The sequence below is a fragment of the Mytilus californianus genome, unplaced genomic scaffold (assembly GCF_021869535.1).
Source record: "Mytilus californianus isolate M0D057914Y unplaced genomic scaffold, xbMytCali1.0.p SCAF_4, whole genome shotgun sequence".
Lineage (NCBI taxonomy): Eukaryota > Metazoa > Mollusca > Bivalvia > Mytilida > Mytilidae > Mytilus > Mytilus californianus.
Window position 1 is genome coordinate 107,831,223 of NW_026262690.1, and position 27,785 is coordinate 107,859,007.

Here is a 27,785-nt window from a genome sequence, read left to right on the forward strand (position 1 = left end):
ACTTGCTATTGATGTTTTTTTGTTATTCACAATTTTACCTACATAGTTTAGAAACACTAGTAAAAAAAATTACATTTTAATAAATTGGCAATAAATCTTAAACAGTTCAAGAGGATATTAAAAGCCTACTAGCCAGTAATTTTGGTATTTGCGTGAAAATAAAAATATTGTTTGATTTAAATTTGCGGTTATAAATAAATGGGGAATGTGTCCAAGGTACACAAACGATGCCAACGCTAAAAAGGGACAGAACTCAAGAACTGTAAAAGTGACGCTACCCAGTGAGGCAAACTAAAGTTAGAGAACAGAAACGAATATTTTAGCATTTTGTCCATTTGTTAAGGAACATAACTCTAGAACGGTAAAAGTGACGCCATCAAAATTCAAAATAGATCTGTGTTTTGTGGTAACAACCATTTTGTTTAAGTTTCATAACATTTGGTTGAGGCAAACTAAAGTGATGGAACAGAAACAAAAAAATCAACATTTTTTCCATTTTTAAAATGGCATAACTCTAGAACGGCAAAAGTGTAGCCTACAAAAATCAAACTAGATTTATGATTTTTGATAATGAGCATTGTGTATAAGCTTCATAACATTTGGTTGAAGCAAACGTAAGTTAGAGGACGGAAACCAATGTTGGGACTTACGGACGTACGAAAGTACAAACGGACAAGGGTAAAACTTAATGCCCCTCCGCTATGGCGGGAGCATACAAAATTGAACTTATCTGAAAATAAAGCATGTTTCGTCCTTATGCATTCCTTGTCTAGATTTTGCTTTATTTCCGGTCTATTTTGTTTTCTCCAACTCATCAATATTTGTATTATGGTTTGGACTTTCAAATATGTTGGCCTCTAACATCAATGAAGAGACATTACTTGTTGAGGAGTGCATCTGGTGCAGTACTACTAAATGATAGAGTTTATTATTGACAATACATTTGTCGAAATAAAACTGACTTAAAAAAAATCTTTAACATTTAAACTCAACAATTGACCATCAATGAGAGTCTCAGGGCTAACTAATCTCCATGTAAATGAGATGTACCAAATTGAATATTGATACAATGGCATACATAATATAATTTACTTATCTATTAGTGGTTTTTTCATATCTTTTACTCTATATATATAGGCCCTGTAATATGATCTTTAGTGTATTACCTACAAATCAATAGAGATCTTGTTCTTTCAAAAGTGTAGTTTCAAAAACATGTTGGTCAAATTAAGACATATGAGCATACATCATTATGTAAGCCTAAGAGCTCTTATGAGGCAATTTGTACACATTATTAACGTATTCCAAATGCCGATAACTTACTACTATATAGCTAACATTAGATCACTCACCCTTGGTACTTTGTCCTTGTGAGTGGCAACAAACAAGATCTTTGGAATGCCTGCATATACAATCTTACAATAGGTCAGGATGGAATTGACCCAATATTGCAAGAATACTACAAAATAAAATCAAAACATGTCATAAAAGAAGTACAAAAAAAGTATATAAATTCTGCATTTTTCATAGTTGTGATACAACAGTTTGAGTTTTTCATTTCTTCTGTCTTGTTAACCCGTTATCTAAAACAAACAAAAAAATGGCCGAATACTTTGTCAACCTCATTCATTTAAACAGCTGATAATAGTCTTCCTTTCAGATGAATTATCTGTCAAAAAGTGACAACTATTTCAGTGTATATCTATATACCATATTGTTGTATTTGTTCTTCAGTCTATTTCATCAACACATAGATTAAGGAATGCAAATTAAAAATAAGGTAGCAATACTAAAGACCTGCATACAATTAAAACGTATATAAACTAATATTTCACACCACACAAATAATGGCCAGTTCAAGTTGCCATCCTGTGAAATATTTTATGGAGCAGCCCTTGAATTTTGTGTTTGTTCCTATCGCTATCTTGCTTTTTATCAAACAAGAAATTAAACAAGAGTGAACACACTGATATGTCTCGCCTTCTTTACTAACCATTGATTTTAGGTTGATACATGTAGTCCTTAATATAAAGCTTTACTACAAGTATTACATACACTTAACATGATCCAAGAAAATGAGGTCAAGGTCAGATAAACCAAAGGAGAAATACATGTACACCTTACAATCATTCAATACAACACATATAGTTGACCTATTGCTTTAATATAGTTTCTAAGAAACAGACTTAACCAAGAAAACTAAACATCGACCAATGAACCATGGCAATGAGGTCATGGTCAGATGAACAATGCCAGACAGACATGTACACCTCACAATCAATCTATGCATTAAATATAGTTGACCTATTGCTTATAGTATATGAGAAGCAAACTTAACCATGAAAACTCAACATTGACCAGTGAACCATGAAAATGAGGTCACGGTCAGATGATACCTGCCAGACAGACATATACACCTTACAATCATTCCATACAACAAGTATAGTTATTATACTTCACGTTAAAATGCCAGATTTTGATTGGCTAATACGAGGGAGATAATTCTACTCTATCCCATGGCTGAGCGGGAGACATTTTTTTTAATGTCACCCTCTCGTGCAGACAAATAAAAAACCAATAATTCAAAGGACAATGAATTGAATAAACATCAAGAAATTACGGACAATGCTTAAGTCCTACGTTTTGGCTCAGAACTTTTTTCATTGACTGTCAAAAAAAAAAACCAACTTGCTTCACTTTTGTTGATTTTTCCAATACCCATAACGTTGTTATATTCGTGATGTGATAGTAAAATCCTTAATAATTTAAAATTACACTGTAAAAGAAAATGATAATAGAAAATTCAGTAAAATAAATTAACACATGGCTGAGAGGGTGATGGAGCAGATTGGTACCCATCGAAAAAGGATAGTCAACCTTGGCTTTGTCTCTGTTGGCAATGTTTTCACGGGGTTACAATCTGCTCTATCACCCTCTCAGCTATGTGTTATTTATATATTGACCTACTGCTTATAGTTTAGGAAAAATATACAAAAAAACAGACTTAACACTGAGCAATGAACCGTGAAATGAGGTCAAGGTCAAATAAAACCTGCGAGACTGACATGTACATCGTAAAATATTTCCATACACCAAATAAAGTTGACCCATTTCATACACATGATATAGTATTAGAAAGAAAGACAAAAAGACAAAAACTTAACTTTGACCACTGAGCATGAAAATGAAGTCAAAGTCAGATGACACCGGCCAGTTGGACATGTACAACTTAAAGTCATTCCATACACCAAATATAGTAGACCTATTGCTTATATTATCTGATATATGGACATTACCACGAAAACTAAACCTTGTTTGCTGATCCATGAAATGAGGTTGAAGTCAAATGAAAACTGTCTGAGGGGCATAAGGACCTTGCAAGGTACGCACAAACTAAATATAGTTATCCTATTCCTCATTATATGAAAGAAATTAACATTACAAAAAATCTTAATTTTTTTTTCAAGTAGTCACTGAACCATGAAACGAGGGCAAGGACAATGGACATATGACAGACGAAAACTTCATAACATAAGGCATCTATATACAAAGTATGAAGCATCCAGGTCTTTCACCTTCTAAAATATAAAGCTTTAAAGAAGTTAGTTAACGCCGCCGCCGCCGCCAGATCACTTTCACTATGTCGAGCTTTCAACAAAAGTTGCAGGCTTGACAAAAATCGCACCTGCTCTATCCAAAACAGATTATTATAGTGTAGTGTGCCACCTTAGGGACACTTTATGACAACATTATAGAAAAATCTATCGGCGCTTCCTCGAAATATGGACAATGTTAGGTTAAGGGGGTCTATAATTTGTTCTGACAGCTTCAGATATACTAATTGTTGACCTTTTCAAACTTTGTTCCATACTTTACCAAAATCCATGTCCGAAGTTTTTTTACACATGTTATTTCATCCCCCTACTTACAATGTATGCATAACATATAAAGAAATAAATTTGGAAGGTGTATGAAAAAAATTGCAAGTTATACACTGTCCACAGTAGGGACTCTATTTGTAGACAACGAAAACCAAAGGACGATAACTGTGTCCCTGAACCTTATAACTGACATTTTAAAGCAAAGAAATATTATTGAAAAGTAGTCCACATTTCCTAAGATTTATGTTCAAAGTCAGTTGTTTTAAGAAGTAAAAACTGAAAATTAACAAATCCTCATTTTTTCCAGAATTTGATGTTAATGAAATATTCAATATAAGTTTTGGTCTTATTTCAATCAGTTCTAAGAAGGAGGGTTACACTAGAAATGTTTAATTCAATGAAATAAATGGAGATGTGGATATGTGGGTTACTTACGATGTATGTTGTTCAATACAGATGCTATCAGTATTTTAACATGTTAACATTGAAAATCTTTCTGCTTTAAAACTCATTTAAAACAATCTGAATTTCTTCGGGAAAACATTTTTTTCCACATGACGAGGCCATTAATGGTGGATTTTACTATACATCGATTTACATCGGTTAACTTATTTTTACAACAAAAAAATTATTTTTACACAAATAAGGATAACATTTGTTTTGCAGCTATTTAATATAAAGTTTCAACAAAAATTGTTTTTAGGAAAAACTAAAATCTTTTAATATAATTTCTATCTTGCTGTTATTGAAATATACCCTGTTTGCATTATCGCTATGTAAATAACATGCACATTACCTGCTGGAGTTGGCGTCATGTGCTGCCCCGGAAAACACATCACACCAAGGACCTGTTCATGCAAATCTTTGCTCCCATCAAATACTACAAGAAACAACGCTCGGAACGTCATGAATGTCTGGTGTGTTGTTAAGTAAACATATTGTCCACCAAAATCCCAGAAAATAAGACGTCCAACTTTCATCTTATACTTCCCACTTTTGAGGACTTTTTCCATTCTCCTTCGTATTTCTTCTTTAGTCATTCTGCTTTTCATTTTCTCTTTCATCTGTTTTACCGTGAGAGGCGCATTGGAGGATTTCTGAGGTGGTAGAGATTGTGCTGCTGCAGACTGTTTTGAGGGCAAAGATGAAAGTGTGGCTTTGGCATAACCAGTTGGGCTTGTATCTGAAGCCTGGTCGAACTTTTCGGTTAATTCACTTTCCTCCTCTTCCAGAGAGGTCATTAACACCTTATTGTACACAACATCCAGTGCATTATAAGCCTCTGAAATTATATTTAATACACCAGGCAAATCAAATCCAAAACAGGCTGTCAGAGCCAAGTGAAGAATTTAAGAAAAATCAGAATTAAAGATAAAAAACATATCTTATCAGGTGTAACATTTACATGATGCTATTAATTTATTTTAAAGAGAGGCATTTTAACTGATTGATTGAAGAAATCATTGATTATGGAAAATAAATGTCAATTCATTGCATGATTTTAACATTAAAATTAAATTTCAAAAAATCGTTATAATTCATTCACAAAAAAGATTTAATATTAAATTAATTTGGTGCCTGAAAAGAAGTAACAAAATATATGGCTACAATGTGATACTATTTAAATCAAAGCTATACCATGTCTTCTGACAAAACACAACGGTCTACACAGCGTTTTTTTATAATATGGTTAGATGTTTCTACGTGTGACTTTTCTCACCTGGATCAATAAGAATCCAATTTTTTGTCTCAATATCAAGACCACAGCGACCTTCAACGAGAGAAATTCCATCAGTTGGATGTCGCCCTTCTGGTATGACATCCCCAGCTAACAGCTTCACAAGAGTCGACTTTCCAACTGAAAACTGGCCGGTCACCATGCATCTCATATCAAATGATTCATAGCTGCCCTTCCCTAGTAAACGATTTAACATGGCAGACTGTTTCCCTTTCTCGATGAAATCTGAAAAAAAAAAATTAAGTTTGAAATTTTATATTTCATCATGTATGTGAAAATAAAAATGTATGCATACATCATGAACACCAAAAAAGATAATTTCTCCACTTTTTTTTTTAATTCTTATGATACAGGAGATGTGCAAGTTTGTTAATGGGTTGATCTGTCAGTGTGTCGATATGTCAATGTGTTAATGTATGAGATTGTTAATGTGTTGATCTGTCAGTATGTCAATATGTAAATGTGTCGATATATGAGTCTGTTAATGTGTTGAACTGCCAGTATGTCGATATGTCAATGTGTTGATGTTTCAGTCTGTGAATGTGTTGATCTGTCAGTCTATCTTATTTGAAGAACTTGTCTTGCTAATAATTTTTGCAATTTAATGTTCTCTGTATCAATTATAGCTTTCAAGAAAATAAACAAAAATTAAAAAATGCTAAAATTTGTTATTTAAGGGCAGTAACTCCTATAAAAAGTCGTCTGACAATTTTGACGTATATAGACACTTGGTAGAGCTCAACTTTCTGAACATTTCAGCGCCTGTCAGATTTTTCCTATTCATAAGGGTTTTCAAAATGATAGATAAAATTTGCATTTTACTCCTACGTTATATTTTTAGCCATGGTGGACATGTTGGTTAGAAGGCGGGGTCATCGGACACATTTCTAAAACTGCACATCCCAAAAATAGTTGTGGCCAAGTTTGGTAAAATTTGGCCCAGTAGTTTCAGAGGAGAATATTTTTGTAAAAGGTAACGGACGACGATGACGACGAAGACAGAGGAAGGATGCCAAGTGATGAGAAAAGCTCGCTTAGTCCATTGTGCCAGGTGAGGTAAAAATGATAGAACCATAAAAAGTTAGAATGATTGTACTGTCACATGCCTTGTGAGAGAAACACGTTAGAATGATAGTACAATCACATGCCTTGTGAAAGGAACAAGTAGGATTGACAGTACCATCACATGCCTTGTGAGAGGAACAATAAAGAATGATAGTACCGTCACATGCCTTGTGACAGGAACAAGTAAAACTGATTCACCATCACATGCCTTGTGAGAGAAACATGTGAGAATGATATTAACGTCACATGCCTTGTGAGAGGAACAAGCAAGAATGATATTACCGTCACATGCCTTGTTAGAGGAACAAGTAAGAACGACATTAATGTCGCATGCCTTGTGAGAGGAACAAGTAGGACTGACAGTATCGTCAAAAGCCTTGTGAGAGGAACTAGAAAGAATGATAGTACTGTCACATGCTTTTTGAGAGGAACAAGTAAGAATGATAGTACCGTCATATGCACTGTGAGAGGAACAAGTAAGAACGACATTATTGTCACATGCCTTGTGAGAGGAACAAGTAGGAATGACAGTACCGTTAAATGCCTTGTGAGAGGAACAAGAAAGAATGATAGTACCGTCACATGACTTGTGAGAGGAACAAGGAAGAACTACATTATTGTCGCATGCCTTGTGAGAGGAACAAGTAGGAATGAAAGTACCGTCAAATGCCTTGTGAAAGTAACAAGTAAGAATGATAGTACCATAACAAGTAAGAATAACAGTACCGTAACATGCCTTGTAAGAGAAACAAGTAAGAATGATAGTACGGTACCGTCACACGCCTTGTGAGAGAAACAAGTAAAAATGATAGTACCATAACAAGTAAGAATGATAGTACCGTCACATCCCTTGTGAAAGGAAAAAGTAAGAATGATAGTACTGTCACATGCCTTGTGAAAGATACAAGTAAGAATGATAGTACCGTCACATGCTCAATGAGAGGAACAAGTCAGAATGAAAGTAACATTACATGCCTCGTGAGAGGAACAAGTAAAACAAGTGAATCTGTGAGCTACTACTCACTAATGATACCCCTGCCCGCTAAAATATCAGGTAAACAGGAAGTTGTTAAGTGATGATTCTGAAAACGCATCACACGGTAAAGCTGACTCATATAAACCCTGAAACCAAATTTCAGAAATCCTTGTAATGTAGTTCCTAAGAAAGATAAAGGAAAAGTATTCATGGGACCGACGGAAAGACTGACGGACTGACGGATGGACGGATGGACAGACAGACAGATGTAAAACAGTATACCCCCACTTTTTTAAAGATGGGGTATAATGATAGTATCGTCACATGCTTAATGAGAAGAACAAGTAAGAATGATAGTACCGTCACATGCCTCGTGAGAGGAACAAGTAACTAGAGGCTCTCAAAGTGTCACTCACTGTGGTCTTTATGCATATTCAACAAAGGACACTCTCCAACATTGTAGATGAGATTAGAATTAATGACACAAATCTCTGTGTTTTTTTTATCTTATATTGCTGATCATTGAAGTCTGTTTAGTTTCTCTGTATCCTATTTAGCTTTCGCTCCTACCACAAAAGAGGGTACACAAATCATAATTTAAGAGCAATAACTCGGAAAAACGGAAAAAAAATTGTACAAATCGTCATCAAAGGGCAATAACTCTAATAAGGAGTCAACTGACGATTTCAACCATAAGACTTATTTGTCCTTCTAATCATTTTTGCAATTTAAAGTTTCTCTCTATTTATTATCGTTCTCAAGTTAATGGGCAAAAATGAAAAAAAGTGGTAAAATTTTTCATTTAAGGGCAATAACTCCTACATGATATAGTCTGACAGTTTTGACATATTAGACAATTGGTAGAGCTCAACATTCTGAACAATTTTACCCTTTTCAGATTTCCTCTATTTATAACGGTTATCAGAATATTAGACAAAACTTGCATTTTACCCCATAAGTTCTATTTTTAGCCACGTCGGCCATCTTTGTTGGCAAGCAGGGTTTTCGGACACATTTTTTAAACTAAATACCCCTAATGATGATTGTGGCCTAGTTTGATTCTATTTGGCACGGCAGTTTTAGAGGAGAAGATATTTGTAAAAGATTACAAAAATTTACGATAACTCCTTAAGAGGTCAATTTATAAGTTTGGTCATGTTAGCTTATTTGTAGATCTTACTTTGTTAAACATTATTGCTTTTTACAGTTAATCTCTATCTATAATAATATTCAAGTTAAATACCAAAAACTGCAAAATTTCCTTAAAATTCATGGGCATTAACCCAACAATGGGTTGTCTGATTCGTCTAAAAATTTCCGGGCAGAGAGATCTTAACCTGATATACATTTTTATCCTGTTAGATTTGCTCTAGATGTTTTAGTTTCAGAGATATAAACAAAAAACTGCATTTTACCCCTATGTTCTATTTTGATTCATGTCGGCCATGTTGGTTGGCAAGCGGGGTCATTGGACTCATTTTTTAAACAAAATACTCCAATAATAATTGTGGCCAAGTTTGGTTAAATTTGGCACAGTAGTTTCAGAGGAGAAGATTTTTGCAAGCAATTGAGTTGAAAAAATAAATAACCTGCAAAGCTAATGACAGTCGACATGTATATATATATATATATTGATACATTTGAACACATATATCTGGAACTTTAAATAAATTTTAAGACAGCGATTTTCACAATTCAATTCAAAACCGCGGAATTCCCTCTTTGACGTGATTCTAAATATATAAAACCCTAAATATAAATACTGCTTAATTCTGATTTTCCGTATTGAATAATAAACGCAAATAAAAAAGGCAGATATCAAAACTTGAGGATTATGAGGAAAAAATTAACAGAAAGTTGTTTAAATTCAATCTGTTAAATTTGTTTGTTTTTACTTTTTATAACAGGACAATCTTAAGAATCTGAGTTGTTCCTCAATGTAAAGCACAAAACAGTTGACGTGAGAGCCTTGGAAGGGGGTCAATGGTAAAGGTCTACAGATTGCTTGCCAGCAATCGTATCCCTAAAATGATAGTACCGTCACATGCCTTGTGAGAGGACCAAATAAGAATGATATTACCTTCACATGCCTTAAGGGAGGAACAAGTAAAAATAATAGTACAGCACATTATAAGTTATATGGTTCGCTACTGACCCCCTACGGATCCATAGAGGGTTAGTAAAATCCATAGGGGGTCAGGCCGAAGGCTGTGTCTTGTAGAAAAATAAACAATGAAACACAACAACATTAATAGATGACGTCACCATTTATAGTTGACGTGACGTCCTGAACCCCCTATGAAATGTACTAACCCGCTACGGATCCATAAGAGGTCACCACGTGACGGCGTTAAACCAATCACAACCTGATAATTTACCCGCGGTGCGAATAGACTTGTGGGAAGAACAAGTACAAATGATATTACCATCGCATGCCTTGTGAAAGGAACAAGTGAGAATGATGTTACCGTCATATGCATTGTGAGAGGCACAAGTTAGAATGATATTACATTCACATGACTTGTGAGAGAAAAAAGTAAGAATGATATTACCGTCATATGCCTTGTGAGAGGAACAAGTAAGAATGATAGAACTGTCACATGCCTTATGAGAGGAACAAGTAAGAATGATAGTATCGTCACATGCCTTGTGAGAGGAACAAGTAGGAATGACAGTATCGTCAAAAGCCTTGTGAGAGGAACTAGAAAGAATGATAGTACCGTCACATGCCTTGTGACAGGAACAAGTAAAACTGATTCACCATCACATGCCTTGTGAGAGAAACATGTGAGAATGATATTAACGTCACATGCCTTGTGAGAGGAACAAGTAAGAATGATATTACCGTCACATGCCTTGTTAGAGGAACAAGTAAGAACGACATTAAGAGAGAAACTTGTGAGAGGAACAAGTAGGAATGACAGTACAGTCACATGCCTTGTGAGAGGATCAATTGAGAATGACAGTACCGTCACATACCTTGTGAGAGGAACAAGTAAGAATTATAGTACTGTCACATGCCTTGTAAGAGGAACTGGCTAGAATGATATTACCGTCACACACCTTGTAACAGGGACAAGTAAGGAGGCTTTTAACTTCAAATGCCTTGTTTGAGGAACAAGTAACAATGATATTAACGTCACAGGACTTGTAGGAGGAACAAATAAGAAGGATATTACCATCACATGCCTTGTGAGAGAAACAAGTAGGAATGATAGTATCGTCAAATGCTTTGTGAGAGGATCAAGTGAAAATGATAGTACCGTCACATGCCTTGTGAGAGGAACAAGTAAGATTGATAGTACCGTCAAATGCTTTGTGAGATGAACAAGAAGGAATGACAGTACCATCACATGCCTTGAGAGGGGAACAAGTGACTATTTTGGTCATATTCACTTATTTGTAATCCTTACTTTGTTGAACATTATTGATGTTTACAGGTTATCTCTATCTATAATAAAATAATTACCAAAAACTGCAAAATTTCCTTAAAATTACCAATTCAGGGGCAGCAACCCAACAACGGGTTGTCTGATTCGTCTAAATATTTCCGGGCAGATAGATCTTAACCTGATGAACATTTTGACCCTGTCAGATTTGCTCTAAATGCTTTTGTTATACAGATATAAGCCAAAAACTGTATTTTACCACTATGTTGTATTTTTAGCCATGTTGGTTGGCAGGCGGGGTCAATGGACTCATTTCTTAAACAAAGTACCCCAATAATGATTGTAGCCACGTTAGCTTTAATTTGGCCAAGTAGTTTCAGAGGAGAAGATTTTTCTAAAAGTTAACGACGATGGACGATAGACGACGGACGACGGACGACGGGCGCAAAGTGATGAGAAAAGTTCTGGCCAGGTGAGCTAATCAAAGAGCATGATTGCTCTAAGGAATGCGATCACCATTGTTTTCATTGATATTAGTATTCTTCTCAAAAATAATTGAACTGCACATGTATTCTCTATTTGGTTCAATCTGAATATAGTTTTTTCAACTTTAAAAAATAGCAAATCTCTGATACAAGTGTATATTTATACATGAACAAAGAAATTATTGTGTTTTAATTTTGCTCTACGGTTGCTTGATTCTTAGAAATTCAAACCCACTCATTTTAAAGATATTCCTTCTGAATGTTATCAATCCCACATACTCAGTGTCAAAAATATACATTTGTCGAGCACACAAAAAGTCAATCTGTTCTCTATTTGGGTTTAGGATTCATATGGCCTAAAATATTAAAATAAAGACGTCTTCCAAAACTGCACACATTCAAATGATGTCCGTGGTCAAGATTGTAAATTCTACCACGTATGAAAACTTTTGGGAAAACAGTATCTCGAGCTACAATTTTTTGCAAGCAATTCAGTTGAAAAAATAAATAACCTGCAAAGCTAATGACCGTCGACATATATTGATACATTTAAACAAATATATCTGGAACTTAAAATAGATTTTAAGACAGCGATTTGCACAATTCAATTTAACAAAAAATGTAAATGGATTAAACTAAGCATTTTACCCAATCCAGGTAGAACAATAAAATTCCATGAAATTTGGAAAATTTGGAAAAGTCATACTGATGTTTGAAAACCTTTAGTTTTTAATTTTAAACTAAAAATTAACAGCAAATTACCCAACAAAGTCCAATTACAAATTCTACACAGAAAAATACATTTTTTTCTTCTACATTTTGCACTGGACACTGTCTTTTGTATATTACAAGTCAGTTTTAACACATTTTCACCCCTGACTTGAATTGAATAGTCTCTTCAAGAGTATACCCCTGACTTAAATGGAATAGTCTATCCACATGTTTACAGTCTATCAATGACCTAGTTCATTATTGATTTACTCAAAATTTTAACAAGACAGGAATAATAGCAAATAAACACCTCTGATAATTACTTAAATATTACAACATGCTAATAAATTTGACCTTTTAAAAGCCTTTGATCAACGGTGAGCAACAAGTGGTGTGTTGTTTCTTAACGTTGATAATATGGAAGACTCAATTTTGGCTGAACGGGTGTTCTACTTCTACCATTGCGTTGTTGACTACATTTTTTTAATTCAAATGTTGCATATGATTTAAAATCATGCAACAACAATAACCCTAAATAGCAGATAAACACAGAAAGGATCTCTTGAGTTTCAAATCAATCAATGGAGTGGGGAATCAAGGTCAACCATTTAGGCTGATACCCCTCGAGGTCAAGAAAACTACGCATGCGCTAAATCACGTAAACAAACCGTTAGAATTATGATTTGATTGAGGTCAATTGTAGGAAGGACGTAAATTATATGTAAGTTATCTGCCTTGATTGTGGTTCTCCATTTCTTTAAGGAAGTTCATAACGGTAACATATTAGGAAAAACACTACTTCAGTACTTATCTGACAGAAATAGGTTTATTTGGAACCACTCTCGTAATTTAACAAAACCGCGGAATTCCCTCTTTGACGTGATTCTAAATATATAAAACCCTAAATATAAATACTGCTTAATTCTGATTTTCCGTATTGAAAAATAAACTCAAATAAAAAAGGCAGATATCAAAACATGAGGATTATGAGAAAAAAATTAACGGAAAGTTGTTTAAATTCGATCTGTTTGTTTGTTTTTACTTTTTATAACAGGAAAATCGTGAGAATCTGAGTTGTTCCTTAATGTAAAGCACAAAACAGTTGACGTGAGAGCCTTGGAAGGGCGTCAATGGTAAAGGTCTACAGATTGCATGGCACATTCGTATCCCTAAAATGATAGTACCGTCACATGCCTTGTGAGAGGATCAATTAAGAATGATATTACCGTCACATGCCTTAAGACAGGAACAAGTAAAAATGATAGTACCAAAACAAGTAAGAATGATATTACCGTCACATGCCTTGTGAGAAGAACAAGAAGAATGAAAGTACCGTCACATGCCTTGAGAGAGGATTAAGTAAGAATGCCAATACCGTCACATGCCTTGTGAGAGGAACAAGTAAGAATGATATTTCCGTCACATGCATTAAGACAGGAACAAGTAAAAATAATAGTACAGCACATGACTTGTGAGAGGAACAAGTTCAAATGATATGACCGTCGCATGCCTTGAGAGAGGACCAAGTTAGAATGATATTACCGTCATATGCCTTGTGAGAGGAACAAGTAAGAATGGTAGTGCCGTCACATGCCTTTTGAGAGGAACAAGTAAAAATGACTGTACCGTCACATGCCTTGTGAGAGGAATAAATAAGAATGATAGTACCGTCACATGCCTTGTGAGAGGAACAAGTAAGAATGATATTACCGTCATATGCCTTGTGAAAGGAACAAGTAAGAATGATAGTGCCGTCACATGCCTTTTGAAAGGAACAAGTAAAAATGATAGACATAGTACCATAACAAGTAAGAATGATAGAACTGTCACATGCCTTATGAGAGGAACAAGTAAGAATGATAGTAGCGTCACATGCCTTGTTAGAGGAACAAGTAGGAATGACAGTACAGTCACATGCCTTGTGAGAGGTACAATTGAGAATGACAGTACCGTCACATACCTTGTGAGAGGAACAAGTAAGAATTATAGCACTGTCACATGCCTTGTAAGAGGAACTAGCTAGAATGATATTACCGTCACACGCCTTGTTAATGGAACAAGTAAGGAAGCTATTAACGTCAAATGCCTTGTGAGAGGAACAAGTAACAATGATATTTCCGTCAAATGCCTTGTAAGAGGAACAAGTAAGAAGGATATTACCATCACATGCCTTGTGAGGGGAACAAGTAAGAATTAAAGTACAGTCACATGCCTTATGAGAGGAACAAGTAAGAATGATAGTGCCGTCACATGCCTTTTGAGAGGAACAAGTAAAAATGACTGTACCGTCACATGCCTTGTGAGAGGAACAAGTAAGAATGATATTACCGTCATATGCCTTGTGAAAGGAACAAGTAAGAATAATAGTGCCATCACATGCCTTTTGAAAGGAACAAGTAAAAATGATAGACATATTACCATAACAAGTAAGAATGATAGAACTGTCACATGCCTTATGAGAGGAACAAGTAAGAATGATAGTATCGTCACATGCCTTGTGAGAGGAACAAGTAGGAATGACAGTACCGTCACATGCCTTGTGAGAGGTACAATTTAGAATGACAGTACCGTCACATACCTTGTGAGAGGAACAAGTAAGAATTATAGCACTGGCACATGCCTCGTAAGAGGAACTAGCTAGAATAATATTACCGTCACACGCCTTGTTAAGGTAACAAGTAAGGACGCTATTAACGTCAAATGCCTTGTGAGAGGAACAAGTAACAATGATGTTACCGTCACATGCCTTGTAAGAGGAACAAGTAAGAAGGATATTACCATCACATGCCTTGTGAGGGGAACAAGTAAGAATGAAAGTACAGTCACATGCCTTGTGAGACGAAGAAATGAGGATGATAATACCATAACATGCCTTGTGAGAGGAACAAGTGAGAATGATAGTACCGTCACATGCCTTATGAGAGGAACAAGTAAGAATGATATTAACGTCACAGGACTTGTAAGAGGAACAAATAAGAAGGATATTACCATCACATGCCTTGTGAGAGAAACAAGTAGGAATGATAGTATCGTCAAATGCTTTTTGTGAGAGGATCAAGTGAAAATGATAGTACCGTCACATGCCTTGTGCATTTGTGAGAGGAACAAGTAAGATTGATAGTACCGTCAAATGCTTTGTGAGATGAACAAGAAGGAATGACAGTACCATCACATGCCTTGAGAGGGGAACAAGTGACTATTTTGGTCATATTCACTTATTTGTAATCCTTACTTTGTTGAACATTATTGATGTTTACAGGTTATCTCTATCTATAATAAAATAATTACCAAAAACTGCAAAATTTCCTTAAAATAACCAATTCAGGGGCAGCAACCTAACAACGGGTTGTCTGATTCGTCTAAAAATTTCCGGGCAGATAGATCTTAACCTGATGAACATTTTGACCCTGTCAGATTTGCTCTAAATGCTTTTGTTATACAGATATAAGCCAAAAACTGTATTTTACCACTATGTGGTATTTTTAGCCATGTTGGCCATGTTGGTTGGCAGGCGGGGTCATTGGACTCATTTCTTAAACAAAGTACCCCAATAATGATTGTAGCCACGTTAGCTTTAATTTGGCCAAGTATTTTCAGAGGAGAAGATTTTTCTAAAAGTTAACGACGATGGACGATAGACGACGGACGACGGACGACGGACGCAAAGTGATCAGAAAAGTTCTGGCCAGGTGAGCTAATCAAAGAGCATGATTGCTCTAAGGAATGCGATCACCATTGTTTTCATTGATACTAGTATTCTTCTCAAAAATAATTGAACTGCACATGTATTCTCTATTTGGTTCAATCTGAATATAGTTTTTTCAACTTTAAAAAATAGCAAATCTCTGATACAAGTGTATATTTATACATGAACAAAGAAATTATTGTGTTTTAATTTTGCTCTACGGTTGCTTGATTCTTAGAAATTCAAACCCACTCATTTTAAAGATATCCCTTCTGAATGTTATCAATCCCACATACTCAGTGTCAAAAATATACATTTGTCGAGCACACAAAAAGTCAATCTGTTTTCTATTTGGGTTTAGGATTCATATGGCCTAAAATATTAAAATAAAGACGTCTTCCAAAACTGCACACATTCAAATGATGTCCGTGGTCAAGATTGTAAATTCTACCACGTATGAAAGCTTTTAGGAAAACAGTATCTCGAGCTACAATTTTTTGCAAGCAATTCAGTTGAAAAAATAAATAACCTGCAAAGCTAATGACCGTCGACATATATTGATACATTTAAACACATATATCTGGAACTTAAAATAGATTTTAAGACAGCGATTTGCACAATTCAATTTAACAAAAAATGTAAATGGATTAAACTAAGCATTTTACCCAATCCAGGTAGAACAATAAAATTCCATGAAATTTGGAAAATTTTGAAATGTCAAACTGATGTTTGAAAACCTTTAATTTTTAATTTTAAACTAAAAGTTAACAGCAAATTACCCAACAAAGTCCAATTACAAGTTCTACACAGGAAAATACATTTTTTTCTTCTACATTTTGCACTGGACACTGTCTTTTGTTTATTACAAGTCAGTTTTAACACATTTTCACCCCTGACTTGAATTGAATAGTCTATTCAATAGTATACCTCTGACTTAAATGGAATAGTCTATCCACATGTTTACAGTCTATCAATGACCTAGTTCATTATTGATTTACTCAAAATTTTAACAAAACAGGAATAATAGCAAATAAACACCTCTGATAATTACTTAAATATTACAACATGCTAATGAATTTGACTTTTTAAAAGCTTTTGATCAACAGTGAGCAACAAGTGGTATGTTGTTTCTTAACGTTGATAATATGGAAGACTCCATTTTGTCTGAACGGGTGTTCTACTTCTACCATTGCGTTGTTGACTATATTTTTTTAATTCAAATGTGCATATGATTTAAAATCATGCAACAACAATAACCCTAAATAGCAGATAAACACAGAAAGGACCTTTAGAGTTTCAAATCAATCAATGGAGTGGGGAATCGAGGTCAACCATTTAGGCTGATACCCCTCGAGGTCAAGAAAACTACGCATGCGCTAAATCACGTAAACAAACCGTTAGAATTGTAATTTGATTGAGGTCAATTGTAGGAAGGACGTAAATTATATGTTAGTTATCTGCCTTGATTGTGGTTCTCCATTTCTTTAAGGAAGTTCATAACGGTAACATATTAGGAAAAACACTACTTCAGTACTTATCTGACAGAAATAGGTTTATTTGGAACCATATTTAACAAAACCGCAGAATTCCCTCTTTGACGTGATTCTAAATATATAAAACCCTAGATATAAATACTGCTTAATTCTGATTTTCCGTATTGAAAAATAAACGCAAATAAAAAAGGCAGATATCAAAACATGAGGATTATGAGGAAACAATTAACGGAAAGTTGTTTAAATTCAATCTGTTTGTTTGTTTTTACTTTTTATAGCAGAAAATAGTAAGAATCTGAGTTGTTCCTTAATGTAAAGCACAAAACAGTTGACGTGAGAGCCTTGGAAGGGAGTCAATGGTAAAGGTCTACAGATTGCATGGCAGCAATCGTATCCCTAAAATGATAGTACCGTCACCTTTTGTGAGAGGATCAATTAAGAATGATATTACCGTCACATGCCTTAAGACAGGAACAAGTAAAAATGATAGTACCAAAACAAGTAAGAATGATAGTACCGTCACATGACTTGTGAGAGGAACAAGTAGGAATGCCAATAACGTCACATGCCTTGTGAGAGAAACAAGTAAGAATGATATTTCCGTCACATGCATTAAGACAGGAACAAGTAAAAATAATAGTACAGCACATCACTTGTGAGAGGAACAAGTACAAATGATATTACCGTCACATGCCTTGTGAGAGGAACAAGTTAGAATGATATATAATGTCATATGCCTTGTGAGAGGAACAAGTAAGAATGGTAGTGCCGTCACATGCCTTTTGAGAGGAACAAGTAAAAATGATATTTCCGTCACATGCCTTTTGAGAGGAACAAGTAAAAATGACTGTACCGTCACATGCCTTGTGAGAGGAATATATAAGAATGTTAGTACCGTCACATGCCTTGCGAGAGGAACAAGTAAGAATGATATTACCGTCATATGCCTTGTGAAAGGAACAAGTAAGAATGATAGTGCCGTCACATGCCTTTTGAAAGGAACAAGTAAAAATGATAGACATAGTACCATAACAAGTAAGAATGATAGAACTGTCACATGCCTTATGAGAGGAACAAGTAAGAATGATAGTAGCGTCACATGCCTTGTGAGAGGAACAAGTAGGAATGACAGTACAGTCACATGCCTTGTGAGAGGTACAATTGAGAATGACAGTACCGTCACATACCTTGTGAGAGGAACAAGTAAGAATTATAGCACTATCACATACCTTGTAAGAGGAACTAGCTAGAATGATATTACCGTCACACGCCTTGTTAAGGGAACAAGTAAGAAAGCTATTAACGTCAAATGCCTTGTGAGAGGAACAAGTAACAATGATATTTCCGTCACATGCCTTGTAAGAGGAACAAGTAAGAAGGATATTACCATCACATGCCTTGTGAGGGGAACAAGTAAGAATGAAAGTACAGTCACATGCCTTGTGAGACGAAGAAATGAGAATGATAATACCATAACATGCATTGTGAGAGGAACAAGTGAGAATGATAGTACCGTCATATGCCTTGTGAAGGGAACAAGTAAGAATGATAGTGCCGTCACATGCCTTTTGAAAGGAACAAGTAAAAATGATAGACATAGTACCATAACAAGTAAGAATGATAGAACTGTCACATGCCTTATGAGAGGAACAAGTAAGAATGATAGTAGCGTCACATGCCTTGTGAGAGGAACAAGTAGGAATGACAGTACAGTCACATGCCTTGTGAGAGGTACAATTGAGAATGACAGTACCGTCACATACCTTGTGAGAGGAACAAGTAAGAATTATAGCACTATCACATACCTTGTAAGAGGAACTAGCTAGAATGATATTACCGTCACACTCCTTGTTAAGGGAACAAGTAAGGAAGCTATTAACGTCAAATGCCTTGTGAGAGGAACAAGTAACAATGATATTTCCGTCACATGACTTGTAAGAGGAACAAGTAAGAAGGATATTACCATCACATGCCTTGTGAGGGGAACAAGTAAGAATGAAAGTACAGTCACATGCCTTGTGAGACGAAGAAATGAGAATGATAATACCATAACATGCCTTGTGAGAGGAACAAGTGAGAATGATAGTACCGTCACATGCCTTATGAGAGGAACAAGTAAGAATGATAGTGCCGTCACATGCCTTTTGACAGGAACAAGTAAAAATGACTGTACCGTCACATGCCTTGTGAGAGGAACAAGTAAGAATGTTAGTACCGTCACATGCCTTGTGAGAGGAACAAGTTAGAATGATATTACCGTCATATGCCTTGTGAAAGGAACAAGTAAGAATAATAGTGCCATCACATGCCTTTTGAAAGGAATAAGTAAAAATGATAGACATAGTACCATAACAAGTAAGAATGATAGAACTGTCACATGCCTTATGAGAGGAACAAGTAAGAATGATAGTAGCGTCACATGCCTTGTGAGAGGAACAAGTAGGAATGACAGTACCGTCACATGCCTTGTGAGAGGAACAAGTAAGAATTATAGCACTGTCATATGCCTTGTAAGAGGAACTAGCTAGAATGATATTACCGTCACACGCCTTGTTAAGGGAACAAGTAAGGAAGCTATTAACGTCAAATCCCTTGTGAGAGGAACAAGTAACACTGATATTACCGTCACATGCCTTGTAAGAGGAACAAGTAAGAAGGACATTACCATCACATGCCTTGTGAGGGAAACAAGTAAGAATGACATTACAGTCACATGCCTTGTGAGACGAAAAAATGAGAATGATAATACCATAACATCCCTTATGAGAGGAACAAGTAAGAATGATAGTACCGTCAAATTCTTTGTGAGATGAACAAGATGGAATGACAGTTCCATTACATGCCTTGTGAGGGGAACGAGTAAGAATGATAGTACTGTCACATGACTTGTAAGAGGAACAAGTAAGAAGGATATTACCATCACATGCCTTGTGAGGGGAACAAGTAAGAATGAGAGTACAGTCACATGCCTTGTGAGACGAAGAAATGAGAATGATAATACCATAACATGCCTTGTGAGAGGAACAAGTGAGAATGATAGTACCGTCACATGCCTTATGAGAGGAACAAGTAAGAATGATAGTGCCGTCACATGCCTTTTGAGAGGAACAAGTAAAAATGACTGTACCGTCACATGCCTTGTGAGAGGAACAAGTAAGAATGTTAGTACCGTCACATGCCTTGTGAGAGGAACAAGTTAGAATGATATTACCGTCATATGCCTTGTGAAAGGAACAAGTAAGAATAATAGTGCCATCACATGCCTTTTGAAAGGAATAAGTAAAAATGATAGACATAGTACCATAACAAGTAAGAATGATAGAACTGTCACATGCCTTATGAGAGGAACAAGTAAGAATGATAGTAGCGTCACATGCCTTGTGAGAGGAACAAGTAGGAATGACAGTACCGTCACATGCCTTGTGAGAGGAACAAGTAAGAATTATAGCACTGTCATATGCCTTGTAAGAGGAACTAGCTAGAATGATATTACCGTCACACGCCTTGTTAAGGGAACAAATAAGGAAGCTATTAACGTCAAATCCCTTGTGAGAGGAACAAGTAACACTGATATTACCGTCACATGCCTTGTAAGAGGAACAAGTAAGAAGGACATTACCATCACATGCCTTGTGAGGGAAACAAGTAAGAATGACATTACAGTCACATGCCTTGTGAGACGAAAAAATGAGAATGATAATACCATAACATCCCTTATGAGAGGAACAAGTAAGAATGATAGTACCGTCAAATTCTTTGTGAGATGAACAAGATGGAATGACAGTTCCATTACATGCCTTGTGAGGGGAACGAGTAAGAATGATAGTACTGTCACATGACTTGTGAGAGGAACAAGTAGGAATGATGTAACTAACAAAATACAATGGTCAGGGAGAACAAGATGAGAGCAAAACGCTCCACCTGTTGATAGTCAAAAATACAATAAACAGGTTGAGGAAAGTATAAATCGGATGACAATGAGAGAAGTTTATTTAAGGTGATTGTGATCTTTAATCAATTAATTTTCATCCATAACCTACTTCATTTTTCCCATCAATTTGTTGTTTGTTTGTTTTGTTTTTTTTTCATTATAAGCAGATATCAAGGTTTCCATATACCAGAAAATAGTAAATATTATTTATTCAAGCCAGCATCAAAATAATTAACATAATGTGATTACCTTCAACTACTGGGGCTGCAGGTTCCCGTGATTGGGTGTCAGGAGTTACTTCTGGGGATGTCTTTGACATGACAGTCTACAAAAGAAAAATATGCTTAAACTATCATGCTCCATGTGAAAACTTGACAAATAGTTACATCTATCTTAAGTATAAATAAGAAGATGTGGTATGAGTGCCTAAGAGACAACTCTCCATCCAAGTCACAATGTATAAAAATTCAAATTATAGGTCAAAGTAAGGTCCATTTAAATTAAAGTCCCATTCATTTTTGCCATTGAAAATAAAGATTTTAGAAACAATTTCAAATTTGTGACTCGGATCATAAATCCTAATTCCAGAACGAGAAACTACAAATAATATTTTTAAAATGTTTTGTTATGTTCTGTCCTTCTTCAGATTATTTGATTTTTTTTTTATTTCTAAATATACAATACAAATAATGTCATGGATTCATATGTGGATGCATACAAAATAAATGAATCCTTTACTTTACAGTAATTATTTTTTATTTTTGTGCATACCACACGTAAGTGAAATTTACACCACATGCCTATTAATAATGATGTGATTAATTTGTTAATTTGAAATAACATGCTCCGTTAGACGCAGCTGGATATACCACAGAGGTCAAACCCTGAACAGTTGGGGCAAGTATGGACACTACATTCAAGCTTGATACAGCTCTCAATACGGATTGTGATTTTAATAATTTTTGACACAGCAAAGGTTTCTGTCACAGAACAAATTTGGTCAAAGAACTGAAGAAAAAAAAATTGGATTTTACTTGTTATGGTCCAATTTCCAAAATCTAAATACACGGTTAGGATGGTTAGACTCAGCATATTCAAGTACACCAATAATTTAATTTATTTATTTATTAATGAACCATAATATCTTAGTACACCAAGATTTTTTATTTATTTAGTTGTTAATGGACAATTTTAGCTAAGTTTTAAAGTAGTTTGCATCATTAAAAATATATATATAACATTCTGAAAATTAATTTATATAGAATAATACTAAAATCTACCACGAAGTTCTTCAAAATAATGAAAAAAAAAATGAAAAAAATCAATTTCAAAAATAAAATTCATCATTAAAACAGTGTCTTTAAAATATCTATAAAACTTACCTCTTTTCAAAATATGTAATAATGAACAGTAAATTTCAAACTATATTCAAACATAATTTCTAAAATTAGAATATGATGCTATATCTATTTTTAACTATGACCCATTTTAATTTTTCTTTCTCTAAATCAAACAAAGCGAAATTTTGGAACCTATGGACCTTAATGTGGACCAACTTGAAAACAGGCCCCACAATCAAAAATCTAAATACCTGATTAGATTTGGCATATCTAAATAGACCAATAATTCAATTTTTGAAAAAAACAAACAAAGTTAAATTTTGGACCTTTGAACCTTAATATGGATAAATTCGAAAGCAGTCCCAAAATCCAAATAATAAGTACCCAATTAGATTCAGCATGTTAAAGAACCAAAAGAATTCAAGACTTTGAATTAAACTCCAATAAATTGCTAGAGAAATAATACAAATTATTAAAAAAAAACATTTTTGGCCCCTTTTAACTAAACCTTTAAGGTCATAACCCCTAAATTTAGTCCCAAACTTTATTTAATGGACACATTGTGGCACAATAAAATAGCAAAAAGTAGACTTATACTCAAATAAATGGGGATTGTGTCCATGGGACACATATGATGCCCCGCTTGCATATTAAATTATAAAGGGACATAACTCTCAAAAACGGTAAAAGTGACACTACCAAAATTTGAACTTAATCAGTGTTTTGTGGTAATAAGCATTGAGTATAAGTTTCATAACATTTGGTTGAGGCAAACTACAGCTGGAGAACAAAAACTAAATATTCACCAATTTTTCCATTTGTAAAGGTGCATAACTCTATAATGGTAAACGTGACGCTACTCAAATTCTAACTTGATCCGTGTTTTGTAGTAATAAGCATTGTGTATAAGTTTCATAACATTTGGTTATGGCAAACTAAAGTTAGAGAACAGAAACCAATTTTGGACGTATGGACTGACGTACAGACTGACAAGGATACAACTTAATGCCCCCTCCGATACGGCAGGGGCATAATTGTTGTCCAGAAAATCTTAATTTTTGTCCCCTTTTCGACCCCTTATTGGGTTTGGGCCATGACTTCCTAAAATTATTCAAAACTTTCCTTTTGAAGTATGGAACCTTGTGGTAAAATTTCATAGAGATCTATACTCTTATACTCTTATACACAAATTATTGTCCTGAAACATGAACATTACTTGTTTGTGGCCCCTAATTACTAAACAGCTATGACAAAAACCCTAAAAAATAAACCCCAACCTTCCTTTTGGGGTATGGAAACTTTTGCTAAAATTAACATACTTATAACTCAAGTCATTGTCTGTGAACCAAACACATATGTTTTTGTTAAGTCCTTTTTGGCCCCAAATTCATAAACAGCTACGACAATAACCCCCAAAATAAATAGCAACCCTCCTATTGTTGAATGGAACCTTGTCATAAAATTTCATACAGAGCCATACATTGCTACTAAAGTCTTTGTCTGTGAACCAATTTATTTTCTTTGAATCAGTAAAATGATTCATAACCTCTAAAATATATCCCTAACATTATTTTATTGTATAACACCTTTTGTGACAATGAAATAGCAATACACAGACTTGTACTCAAGGTAATTTCCTGAAACCAGAAAATCCTAGTTTTTGGCCCCTTTTCTGACCTTAATTATTAAACGGGTTGGACCATGATCCCAAAAATCAACCTGTTTTGCCCTTCATTCCTAAACAGCTACTTTATTAACCCCCACAATAAACTTAAACCTTCCTATTGTGGTATGAAAGCTTGTGCTAAAATTTAATAGAGATCCATACAATTATACTCAAGTTATTGCCTGCAAACCAACAAAATATATTTGTTTGTCCCCTTTTGACCCCTTATTATTTAACGACATTTACAACTCAAAGCAACCGCTTTATTGTTACATCTTAGTACCAAGTCTGTTGTGTCTCTAACAATCTGTAAATTTTGTAACATATTTGTGAATATTTCTATTTTTATAAAGTCAAAATATTTACCTTTAGGAAGTCCATCAATTCTTTCTTCTTCCTTTTTTTCTCTTCAGAGTCATATATTTCTATTGTTACCATATCATAAGGAGTCTGGCCCTGAAATACAATCAAATAATCTTTCATCAATCATACACATATACATCTTCTTGTAATGCAAAACTGTAAATAAAAGATAATAATTTTTGTGTGTGAAAAATATATGTGCTCAAACCATACGTCTGGTATTCTTGTTTGCGCTAAAGTCACAAGTTCAATAACACATGATAAAAATGCTAACATATGTTACTGTGGAGTGTCATTATTTGATTTTGTGTTCGAATCACATGGACAGTGAGTGTATAATTAGTCTAGTACATGCTGCATTTACAACCATTATGATATATGAGTAAAAGGCTGTTTGTGCTCTTTTCACAATCATAATGACACATGATGAAAACGGTGACATATGTGACTGTCGAGTATAATTAGTATAGTTTGTGCTCTATTCACAAGCACAATGACACCTGCATAAAAGTCTGAAATATGTGACTGTCGAGTATCATTATTCTTGTTTGTGCTATATGGTATTTGAGTTGGTAGTTAAAGATGTGTTCCTGGAGTATGATTAGATGGTAGATTTGGTAAGTTGGTAGTGTATAATTGGTGTTAGGTGTGTTGCTGGAGTATCAGGTGGTGTATGATTACATTGTTGTTGTGTTGGTGGAGTATGAGTGATGTAAATTGTGTTGGTGGAAGAAATGTTGACAGTGTATTATTGATGAAAGGTGTGTTATTAGTGTATGATTGGTAGAAGGTATGTTGGTAGTGTATGATTGGTGGAATGTATATTGTTAGTGGTATGATTGGTGGAAGGTATGTTGACAATGTATGATTGTTGGAAGGTATGTTGGTAGTGTATGATTGGTTGAAGGTATGTTAATAGTGTATGATTGATGGAAGGTGTATTGGGAGTGTATGATTGGTGACAGGTACATTGTATGTTGGCAGTGTATGATTAGTGGAAAGTATGTTGGCAGTGTATGATTGGCGGGAGGTGTGGTTGATAGTGAATGATTGGTGGTAGGTGATTTGGTAGCTTATGATTGGTGGAATGCGTTTTGGTAGTGTATGATTGTTGAAGGTGTATTGGCAGTGTATGACGGGTCATAGGTATTTTTGTATTGTATGATGGGTCATAGGCATGTTGGTAGTGTTTGCTTGTTGGAAGATGTCTTGGTAGTGTATGATTGGTGGAATGTATATTGTTAGTGTATGATTGGTGGAAGGTGTGTTGGTAGTGTATGAATGGTGGATAATGTGTTTGTAGTGTATGTTGGTTGAGTATGATTAGATTGTTGTTGTGTTGGTGGAGTTTCAGTGATGTAAAGTGTGTTGGTGGAGTATGCTTACATTATTGTTGTGTTGGTGGAGTATGAGTGATGTAAAGAGTGTTGGTGGTAGGTATGTTGATAGTATATGATTAATGGAAGGTGTATGTTAGTAGTGTATGATTTATGGAAGGTAAGTTTGTAGTGTATGCTTGTTGGAAGGTGTGTTGGTAGTGTATGATTGGTCGCTGGTAAGTTGGTAATGTATGATTGTTGGAAGGCATGTCGGTAATGTATGATTGGTGGATGGGATGTTGGTTGTGTATAATTGGTGGAAGTAGTTGGTAGTGTATGATTGGTGGAAGATAGGTTGGTAGTGTATGAATGGTGAAGTGTATGTTGGTAGCATATGATTGGTGGAAGGTGTGTTGGTAGTGTATGATAAGTTGAAAGTAAGTTGGCAGTGTATGGTTAGTGGAAGATAGGTTGGTAGTGTATGAATGGTGAAGTGTATGTTGGTAGCATATGATAGGTGGAAGGTGTGTTGGTAGTGTATGATTGATGGAAGGTATATTAGTAGTGTATGATTGGTGGAAGGTATGTTGACAGTGTATGATTGGTGGAAAGTATGTTAGTAGTGTATGATTGATGGAAGGTGTGTTGGTAGTGTAGTATTGGTGGAATGTATGTTGGAAGCATATGATTGGTGGAAGGTATGTTGGTAGTGTATGATTTGTGGAATGGTATGTGGGTAGTGTTTGCTTCTTGGAAGGTGTAATGGAAATGTATGATTGGCGGAGGGTATGTTGTTAGTGTATGATTGGTGGTTGGTATGTTAGTAGTGTATGATTCGTGGAAGGTATGTTGATAGTGTATGATTGATGGAAGTATGTTGGTATTGAATGATTGATGGAATGTATGTTGATAGTGTAGGATTGGTGGAAGGTGTGTAAGTAGTGTAGGATTGGTGGAAGGTATGCTAGTATTGTATTTTTTGTGGAAGGTATATTGGTAGTGTATGATTGGTGGAAGGTATGTTAGTAGTGTATGATTAGTGGAAGGTATGTTGGCAGTGTATGATTGGTGGAAGGTATGTTGATAGTGTAGGATTGGTGGAAGGTGTGTGAGTAGTGTAGGATTGGTGGAAGGTATGTTAGTAGTGTATTTTTGGTGAAGGTATATTGGTAGTGTATGATTGGTTGAAGGTATATAAGTAGTGTATGATTAGTGGAAGGTATATGTATGTTGGTAGTATATGGAAGGTATATTGGTAGTATATATTGGTAGAAGGTATGTTGGTAGTATATGATTGTTGGATGGTGTGATGGTAGTGTATGATTGTTGGATGGTGTGTTGGTATTTTATGAATATTGGATGGTGTGTTGTGGTAGTGTATGATTGTTGGATGGTGTGTTGGTAGTGTAGGATTGTTGGATGGTGTGTTGGTAGTGTAGGATTGGTGGATGGTCTGGTGGTAGTGTAGTTTTTCCGACTTATGTTGATAATTGTTAATCAAGTGACTGCACCATGTAAAATACTTTGATTGGATGTCAGTGTGTTAACATTTGATTGGTGAACTGTGGGTTGACATCATTTGTAATGTGGTTTGCTGGTTGGTAATCGTATAATTAATGTTTGTAAATCAAGTGACTACACCATGTTAAATACTTTGGTTACTTGTCAGTGTGTTAACATTTGATTGGTGATTTGAAGTATGATATGTGGGTTGGTATGATTAATGTTTGTCAATCAAGTGAC

General features: G+C 35.1%; 1 protein-coding gene across 1 annotated transcript in view; it reads right to left on the bottom strand.

Moving 5' to 3' along the window:
- The window catches only part of LOC127737179 (uncharacterized), a 28,728-nt gene that overhangs the window by 672 nt on the left and 271 nt on the right, over positions 1-27,785 (bottom strand). The window contains exons 2-6 of the mRNA XM_052247711.1: positions 24,727-24,816; positions 21,604-21,679; positions 5,602-5,844; positions 4,678-5,163; positions 1,353-1,459 (exon numbers count right to left, since the gene is read on the bottom strand). Coding sequence (XP_052103671.1) covers positions 1,353-1,459; positions 4,678-5,163; positions 5,602-5,844; positions 21,604-21,679; positions 24,727-24,816 — 1,002 coding nt within the window. The remainder of the gene's footprint in view (positions 1-1,352; positions 1,460-4,677; positions 5,164-5,601; positions 5,845-21,603; positions 21,680-24,726; positions 24,817-27,785) is intronic.